The 9,774-nt window shown below is 39.6% G+C and overlaps 1 protein-coding gene across 1 annotated transcript; it reads left to right on the forward strand.

Annotated features, from left to right (window-relative positions):
- The first annotated feature begins 258 nt into the window (after positions 1-258).
- Positions 259-6,959, forward strand: LOC140560844 (complement C1q tumor necrosis factor-related protein 3-like). Its single transcript, XM_072685450.1, has 4 exons — positions 259-470; positions 4,977-5,078; positions 5,799-5,939; positions 6,144-6,959. Exons 1-4 carry the CDS (start codon positions 275-277, stop codon positions 6,422-6,424), a joined length of 720 nt encoding a protein of 239 aa, XP_072541551.1. The 5' UTR covers positions 259-274; the 3' UTR covers positions 6,425-6,959.
- The last annotated feature ends 2,815 nt before the right edge of the window (positions 6,960-9,774 follow it).

The raw sequence follows: 9,774 nt of genomic DNA on the forward strand, positions 1-9,774 counted from the left end.
GCCATACCACCGGCTGTTAAGTTGTGCAAGACGCGATCTTACTGACTTTCAAAAGAACTGAAAACATTGGAGAGGCTGATAAATTATGGTTAATTATTCTCACACAAGACACAAAAAAAGTTTAGTACAATGAAGCCCTTTGAAGGCCTTCCTAGAAGCGATTATAATATTTACACAAGTTGAACAACTATAAAGCGTGAAGTTAATTAACAACAGAACAGAGCTGTCCTAGCCTATATAATGGAGGATGATGCAGACTCCTTTAAACTTCACAATGAGAACACTGATCTTCATTGCTTTTTCACTGTACCACATTACTGTGGCCCAGGTTGACGATGGCAGCTCTGCAGGGTCACATGGGATCCACTCTGAATATTCATGTAGCTCCAATATTCTGTCTGAGCTAAAAGAACTAAGAAGCATGGTAGCAGAGCAGAAGACTGTTTTGGATGAACTTAAACATGTAATAGGTAAGTAGTGAAGCAGGGGTCAGATTTAGGACAATTGTGCCAATCTTGTGTAATTGTGTCTATCTATCTATCTATCTGTCTGTCTGTCTGTCTGTCTATCTGTCTGTCTGTCTGTCTGTCTGTCTATATATAAGTATATATATCTATCTATCTATCTGTCTGTCTGTCTGTCTGTCTATATATAAGTATATATGTCTATCTATCTATCTATCTAGCAAGCATTATGTAGCAATTGAACCAGAATCATGCTAATTCTCAACTGACTGAAATGGGGTGAATTGGGTCTCTGTGATTGCCACTCCAAGCCAGGATGCTGCTACTGCACTGTGTAAATTTGGTACAGCTGCATTAGATCTCTTGCCAGAGTGATATTTGTGTAAAACCCTCTGTCCACATACTACTTTCACTTCAAATGCTGCTTCTTTATCTCTCAGTTCTGTGTCTCTCAACAAATGCACATTTATTGCTGTCCCATGAGGGGGTTCTTAAAGCACAATTTGTATTTACAGCAGTGGTGTAAAAGTGAATTACACTGTAGGGGTGCCCGGGATACAGAGATAATGACTACTTGCAAGTATAACAAATGTGTTTCCTACTACAATATAATATAATGGCTGAGAGTATTACTCCGCTACATAAACACATAACCTAGCAATGATGCCTGCACTTACAATTACATCAATTTATAACAATAACTCATTTTAAAAACACATTAGCCAACATATTTGATGATAATGCCTTTACTGTAGTATCACAAATAAAAACTAAAACCAAATGATAGCTTAATGCTGGACGCAAAGCATCCCAAAACAAACAGAAGTACACTAAATACAGACACCAGGGGGTTAAAATGGAACAAAAATCAGAGGTGTTGTGTTGTGGTGTTCTTGGAAGGACTTCTTCTTGAAAGGAGACTCGTGACCACTGTCTTTCAATTGCAATGATGAAACATTTTATTTAAAAGTACAGTGTGGAGAGAGCCTGCCAATTCTCAATTCCCTTCTGCTCTCTCTCCCTAGACAGAGGAGCATCTCACATTTTATACCCTTCTACAGGTCATGTATTGTTGCACTATTTCCATATATAGGATGTCACTGTTTAGCTCCATGAGGGGTGTAAATCAATTGTCACATACTATGTTTGTTCAGTTCATGTATGGCTTTACCAAATTAGGCCTGGGAATGGTTCATGCTCTCCCATTTAAGGCTAACCCATGGGCCTCACCATATTGTCTCTCGACTCCATACCATTCCTTTAGATCTATAAATACCTGCAGAGCCAATGTACATACACTACAGTTGCTAGGTGGGAAGGTAGGTCGGTACGAGACACAGAATTAGATCAGCAAATCAGAGGGAGCATGTAATTGTGTAATGTTTTGGCCATTGTTTGTAACTCTGATGTTTGGGAAATTAAACTGTTCCTTATGACTGAAGGGTGTAGTCTGATGGTGGTGTTTTAGTAGTGTGGTGATAACGAATAGCACTATCACCTCTCAGACTGTTAATAAACATACATCATATTTTCTGTGCTCTCTATCTTAAAATCTAACAATTAACAACAACAACGGAACTGTGGTGTAATCACAATAATACACTTGATGGCTGAACTATACTTTGAGATAATATCATGTTCTTGTCAAGCTCTTCCTCTTGAGTATTATTGCTTATTTTTTTGGTTGTTCTCTTATTAATATTATAAGTATGGCAAATTAGACTATGGCAAATTACATTAGACATCATTCACTTTAGAACTTTTGTGTACCTTACCATAGTTACCAACATAACATTTTCAGTACATCTCTATTCTGTTTTAAACATATATAACATGAAACTTTTTCCTGAAAGACTTTTAAAATGGAGCTACAGCATTATACAAGATCCCCCATATTTATACAGTATGCATTATTTCCTGCACTTCCATGTACCACAAAGCTGCATTATGTGTACTGGCCCACCACTGCATTATCGAGAGTGGCTCACTGGAAGAATACATACATTAGTGTAACCTTTATAATGAAAATGATCTGAGCCTGTTCAAAAAGCTTTCAACTCTCAGTTTATATTCTGTCCTGTGCACCAGAGTGTTCTAGATGTACCCTAACCTACGGTAGACGCCATCCAAGACAGCAGGTGAAAAACAGAGCAAGTCCATTTTCCACTTTCATTTACATTTACATTGAAGGCATTTAGCAGACGCTCTCATACAGAGTGTCCAGTTTCTGTTCACTCAAAAAATAACATTAGCTAGTTTGTACCAGCTAGGATCCAAAAGATCCCTCTAAGCGTAGGTATTACTCCATACAGAAGTCAGTATGGAGACACAATACTCGACACTACACTTCACCTCGGTACTCTCGGAAGAGGAGGGCCTTCAGTCTGGGTTTAAAGATAGTGAGCGAATCTGCCGTTCGGACACCCAGAGGAAGTTTGTTCCACCACTTTGGTGACAAGACAGAAAAAAGTCTGGATGCTTGTCTTCAGTGGATCTTAAAGGATGGCGGGTCAAGCCGAGATGTAGTCGAAGCTCGAAGGGCTTTCCAGAACTTTTTACTTATCCAAATGTAATCAAATTAAATCATAATAAGTGTGTGCTTTTGTAGTACTGTGCTCGGGCTGTTAATGACAGACATTTTTAGATGCCAAGAGCCTTTTCTAGATATCTATCTGAACCTTTTATATACTTTCTATAAATACTTTCACTATTCCATATATATACTTATGGTAACAATTATGTTAAGTATATATCTGATTTCATCTTTAAATACAGTTTTAAAACAAATTACTGAGCAAGAATAGACCATATTTTAAAATGTAAGTTCATGAGACTATATTATCACCCACTGACAAAGCTTGACTTTTAGAGCTAGGCCTTTAATTCGGACCGTGAGTGTCAAAATTTTCTGTCAAAGGAATATGCTATACTAATAAAGGCAACCTGTACTATAAAGTCGATTTCTGCTACTGCCCCGGTTGGATTCTAGTAGCACGTAACTTTTTTTTTTGGCTGTTCTAGATCAAACATCAAGGAAATCATTGCTGTCTTAAAACCTTGTGTTTCCATTTTTGCAATTGCTGACTTTCTGATTGAGTTTTAGACTGGCAGTTCTCCTTTAAACTGGCTAATAACATGATCAATAGAAATGCTACAAAATCAAATAAAAATCTTTCAAAACCATTCATTTAAAGTTAAAAAGTTTTTTACATATTTCTGTAAAGTTACCATTTTGGACAGATTTTTGTGTGACAGCAACAATGTATTTAACACTGACTGTGGCAGTCTAACAGTGACGGTGCTAATGAATTCAATTCAATTTAGATTAATTTAAACAATGCTTTTCAATGCTGAAAACAATACTGAATCAAGTCATGATCAATGAAGAGCTGGCTTGGCTGTATCTATCTATAAAAAAGGTACTTAATGCTTTTTTTTTTCTAACCAAAACTTACCAAGCAGAGGTTTGTTAGCATAATTGCTTACTAAGTAATTTGTGTGTACTGCAGGCCCAGGTCCACAGTGAAATGTTAATTGAACCAGAAATTATGGGATATTCGCACACACACACACACATACACACACACACACACATTTGCAAAGCATTTGATATGCCAATTAGCAAAACAAAAATTTAAAAAAGCTTCTACACAAACCATTCCTTATGGCCACATCAGTCATTAACCATTGTGATAGCTGTTTAAACCATTTAAAAATGACATTTTGCTCTTCTGTATTTTTTTAACATTCATACGATAAAAAAGATGCATTATTGATGGGAGTCACTGCTGGTAAATTACAAGAGCCAAATTTAAATAACCAAACAGAAGCTATACAGCTATACTGGCTATTTTGTGTGCAGAAACCTGGCTACAGTTTTATTGTACTATCCATTTAATGCCATCAATAGCTTTGCTACGTATCTATTGATATATGTTAGAAGGTCTTTTAGAAGGTTCTTCTACACTTTACAGTTTGAGCAGAATGAAAGAAATGTGCATGTATTGATGGGAAAACCTTTGGGTGACTTTAGACTTTCATCACCTATTAGCAGCATTAGCCTTGCAGCCCAATTTAAAAGTAAAGAAACAACTTTAACTTCAAACACATCTTTTGGAAAGAGGGTAAAAAGGTTTGTCAAGGGCAGTGTTGTATTCCCTTACACAAGCATCACCAAGCCCACCAAGTAGTTGACTTCAAACTTTCAGGGACTTTTCTCCACCTTTCTAGATAGGGGTGCTTGTGCAATTGACTGAGCTTTCATCGAGCGCACACTCCGAGCACTCAATGACAAAGATCGAAAAATAGACCTAGAGTGGAAAACCTTTGCCCTGTTGCCATGTGTCTTTCCCAATGAGGCCCACAATGAGGTCAGGGCTCTTCTCTATATCCAAGTTTAAACAATCAGAGTATAATTGGCTGGACCTGAGAACTTGTGCAAATTTAATTCCTAAAAGGGTACACTTTTCAGGGGGAGGTGACACCATAGCAGTTTCTCTTTTGTGTATACAGGAAATCAGTGCAGCCTTGAACTTCATTCGGAGCTGAAAGAACTGAAAACCACAGTGGCAGAGCAGAAGGTTAAGTTGGAAGAACTTCAGAAGCAGATAGCCGGTAAGACAGAGCCTCTCAACCTTTAGAAAATACACTCACTATGAACCCATACTCATTCAAATGTCTGAATTAGCAGTGTAATGCATAAAGTCAAGCAGATACTGGCCAGCAGCTTCAGATATTGTCCGCATCAATCATCAGAATGGAAGGGCAAGATCTCAGTCATTTTAAGAGTGGCATGATTGTTGGTGTCAGACTGGTTTGAGTATTTCTAGAACTGCTGACCTCCTGGGATTTTCAGCACAACAACCTTTAGACTTTACTCAAACTGGTGTAATAAAGAAAACACATCCAGTGAGTAGCAGTTCTGCAGATGCAAATGCCTTCTTGATGAGAGCAATCACCAGAGAATAACCAGACCAGTTGGAGCTGACAGAAAGGCTACAGTAACTCAGATAACCACTCTATTGAGTTGTGGCAAACAGCAAAGCATCTCAGAAAGCTCAGCACATCCAACCTTGAGGAGGATGGGCTACAACAGAAATACACAACTGTGGGTTCCACGTCTGTCAGCTAAGAACAGAAAGCTGAGGCTGCAGTGAGTGACAACTAACCAACACTGAAAAGTCTGAGGAATCTCAATGTTTGCTAAGACACACAGATGGTAGGCTCAGAATGTGGCACCATCAGCATGAATGCATGGACCATGTATTTATTCATCTATACAAGTGTACACTTATCCATCTATCTCCATGTTTGGTCTTATTGCTTGTGTTCTAGGTTCAGATAAACCTAATGTGGCCTTCTCAGCTTCACTGTTTGGTGAGGGTGGTCAAACGATTGGAGGATACAATTCTGAGGTTACTCTTAAATTCCAGAAGGTCTTTGTAAACAGTGGAAATGCATACAACCCGTCTACTGGTAAAGTGCAAATTTTGCATATCTTTATTTATATTTATATCTTTAGTGTTCAAACATTAGGGTTGATGGGCTACAGTGCACATCTTAGTGTTATTCTGATCTAATGGACACAATTCAACTTTATTTATTTCATCTTTTAAATTCATGTTCTTATTTTTTACTATATCAATTAGTAATTGCTTTTGCTTGGTTTTTGCTTTTCAGGAATTTTCACAGCACCAGTGAAAGGGGTGTACTACTTTGGCTTTTCTGCCTTTGCAAATGCTAAAAACAGCATGGGTGTACATCTGCGCAAGAACGGACAGCAAATAGTGTCCACGTACGATTATAACAGCAACCATAAAGATGTCAATGGAGCTAACAGGGCCATTCTTCTGCTGGAAAAAGGAGACCAGGTGTATATTGGTCTTTGGACCGGTCTTAAAATTTTTGACAGTTACAATAGTGTCAGCACCTTCTCTGGATTCTTGCTCTTCCATATGTAATGCAACTCATTTGCATGTACCAAGATCAGAAAGAATGCAAATTGCAGTGAAAGTGTTTTTCAGTGCTGCCTGGCTCTAAACCTGCCCAAGACACCGCTCCACTCAGCTCAGCAGAATGATGCTAATAGGCCAGGAGAGCCACTCTGTGCTAATGCTGAACTGACCCAGCCCATTAAGAGTGTATTCATGTGTGGCAGTGCTGCCCTGCACCTTCATTGCAGTGTGATATTACAATGAATCTTCATTAAACGCAGCTCACCTGGTGAAAATAATCCCAGCATTACAACACACAGGGTTAGATCAGGCCACGTTGACCATTTCCAGTTTCTTAGTGATGAATGAATGAATGAATTATCTTCACTATGAAGCCACTATAACATATCACACAACACATGTCATTGTCATATCTTGTATTTGTAGGTTTGATCCCTGGATCTCCTTTTGCACAGTAACATTGGCACAGCCTTAGCTTGCCAACTGCTGTTCTCATTCATTTAATTAAAACCTTGTTTCAAAATAAAGTTTTTGCACTGCTCTTTTCATATCTGGGTTTTTATTTGTAGACTGGTGATCAATCAGTAATTGAGTAATCTATCAATTATTTTGATGATTATTTGAGTAAGAACAATGGCAAGAAAATGGCAAAACGGCTAAATAGCATTCTGTAACATTAAAATCATAACTCATCAACAGAGAAAGGCTTATTACACACTACTGACTTCTGTACAAACTGGTGGGGGTATTCTCTGGTAGTAAAAGTTTGTAATAACACTTATGGCCCAGTGGTGGACCTTTGTATTTTTAAGGGGTTACTCTGGTAGAGCTGCAGGAGACCTCTTGCCAGAAGTGTGTAACACTAAATAAAGAAAACCTAAAGGATGAGCCCAGAAGCAAAAAATAAATACATAAATAAATAAATAAATACATAAATAAATAGCTCAATAATGTTTGGGTTGATTATTGGAGTTTTCAGCTCTTGTTCAGTCCTGACGATAAAGTCATTAAAACACATTTGATGTATTATTGATGTGTACCCACTGAAAAAAGGGGGGGATTTCAGCAGCTGTCAGAATCCAGTGGTGGCATGCTTCACACCACTGCATCCAATGCTTTGCATTGTGCTTGTTGATGTAAGGCTTGGATGCAGCTGCTCAGCCATAGAAACCCATTCCATGAAGCTCTCTATGCTCTCTGTTCCTGAGCTAATCTGAAGGCCACATGAAGTTTGGAGGTTGCTGACCTCCGCATCCGTTGACTCTGCTCTGTCATTTTACATTTATAACACTTTGAGGCTGAGCTGCAGTCGTTCTCAATCGCTTCTACTTTGTTATAATACCACAGACAGTTGACTGTGAAATATTAGTAGTGAGGAAATTTCATAACTAGACTTGTTATACAGGTGGCATCCTATCATGGTACCACTCTGGAATTCACTGAGCTGCTGAGAGCGAGCCATTCCTTCACAAATGTTTGTGGAAGCATTTCTAGGTGCTTGGTTTTGTACACCTGTAGCCATGGAATTGATTGGAACACCTAAATTCAGCCATGTCTCTCCACTGCTGCGTTCTCTTCACTGGCTTCCTGTAGCTGCTGCCCTCATCAGATTCAAAAACCCTGACTCTGGCCTACAAAGCCAAGAATGGACCAGGCCCTCTGTACTTGATAGCAATGGTCAAAAGCTGATCTGCACCAAGAGCCCTTCCAGCTTCAAGTACGGCTCGGCTCGACCCGCCATCCCTCAAAATCCATGGAAGACGAGCGTCCAGGCTTTTTTCTGTCCTGCACTGAAGTGGTGGAACGAGCTTCCCCTGGGTGTCCGAACAACAGAGTCCAACGCTCGCTGTCTTCAAACCCAGACTGAAGACCCTCCTCTTCCCAGAGTACTTGGGTGAAGAGCAGAGTGGTCACCTTATTGTCCTGTGCTTAGTAATGTCTAAGCTTGGAGGTTGAATTCTTAGTCTATTCTGCAGAGGTATTTCTTGGGTATATAGCAAAGCACTTTTGTATGTCGCTCTGGATAAGAGCGTCTGCTAAATGCCGTAAATGTAAATTTGAATGGTGAGTGAATACTTTTGGCAATATAGTGTATCTTGGCAGCAAATTGCATGCCCAACAATTAACCTATAGAGTGGCCAGATGGCAGCTACACAAACCTTTACATCAACAATAAATAGAATACAAAATCAAATAACATTATTCCATTGTTCCAGAGATGATGTCCTCCCCACCTCATCAAGCCTTCCCAGGCCAATGTGTGATGGGCCATTGAAATAAGAATCTGCCATAGTAAGACTGCACCTGGCTCTTAAAGGGAATGGCAAGTGGCTGATTGGTTTATTGCATGTTATGCCCAAAACACACCCATGATTAATTAAAAGACTTAATACAGGGCATTGTTATAATAGCAAAAACACACTCACATACCCTTAATGAGGCTGCATGGTGCACGGTTCAATAAACCAATAAGATCAATAAAAGATCAATAAAAATAGGGCCCATGGAGACATAATATAAAGTGGGGCTGAAATGATTATTCCAGTCAACTTTACTGATGTTCATATGTCGCACTCTGCATTTCTAACTGTGATTTAAAACCTATTAACATGAAATCATTTACATCAGATCACAAATTTACCAAAGTGGCTTTTCAACTGCTGCTACAGAATAGCAATAAGAGAGCAGGAAGAGTTAAACAATTGGTTCAATAAGAACTGATATTTACATTTACATTTACGGCATTTAGCAGACGCTCTTATCCAGAGCGACTTACAAAGTGTTTTGCTATTTACCCAAGAAAACCTTCGCTAGTTAGAATAGGCAAATAATTCAAAAGATAGCTCTAAGCTTAGACATTGCTAAACACAAGACAATAAGGCGACCATAGAACTATTCGTCCAAGTACTCTCGGAAGAGGTGGGTCTTCAGTCTGCGTTTGAAGACAGCGAGGGACTCGGCCGTTTGGACACCCAGGGGAAGCTCGTTCCACCACTTTGGTGCCAGGACAGAAAAAAGACTGGACGCTTGTCTTCCGCGGATTTTGAGGGATGGTGGGTCGAGCCGAGCCGTACTTGAAGCTCGAAGGGCTCTTGGTGCGGATTGGCTTTTGACCATTGCCATCAGATACGGAGGGGCTGGTCCGTTCTTGGCTTTGTAGGCCAGCGTCAGGGTTTTAAATCTGGTGCGGGCAGCTACAGGAAGCCAGTGGAGAGAACGCAGCAGTGTAGTGACATGGCTAAATTTAGGGACATTGAAGACGACCCGTGCCGCTGCATTCTGGATGAGTTGCAGGGGCCTGATGGTGCGCAGAGGGAGACCAGCCAGAAGAGAGTTGCAGTATGATATACTGTACT

The sequence above is a fragment of the Salminus brasiliensis genome, chromosome 8 (genome assembly GCF_030463535.1).
Source record: "Salminus brasiliensis chromosome 8, fSalBra1.hap2, whole genome shotgun sequence".
Lineage (NCBI taxonomy): Eukaryota > Metazoa > Chordata > Actinopteri > Characiformes > Bryconidae > Salminus > Salminus brasiliensis.

Coding starts and splice junctions, on each gene's coding strand:
- LOC140560844 (XM_072685450.1), top strand. CDS start 275: ATGAGAACACTGATCTTCATTGCTTTTTCACTGTACCACATTACTGTG. Junction 471..4,976: donor TGAACTTAAACATGTAATAG/GTAAGTAGTGAA, acceptor TTGTGTATACAG/GAAATCAGTGCAGCCTTGAA. Junction 5,940..6,143: donor TGCATACAACCCGTCTACTG/GTAAAGTGCAAA, acceptor TTTGCTTTTCAG/GAATTTTCACAGCACCAGTG.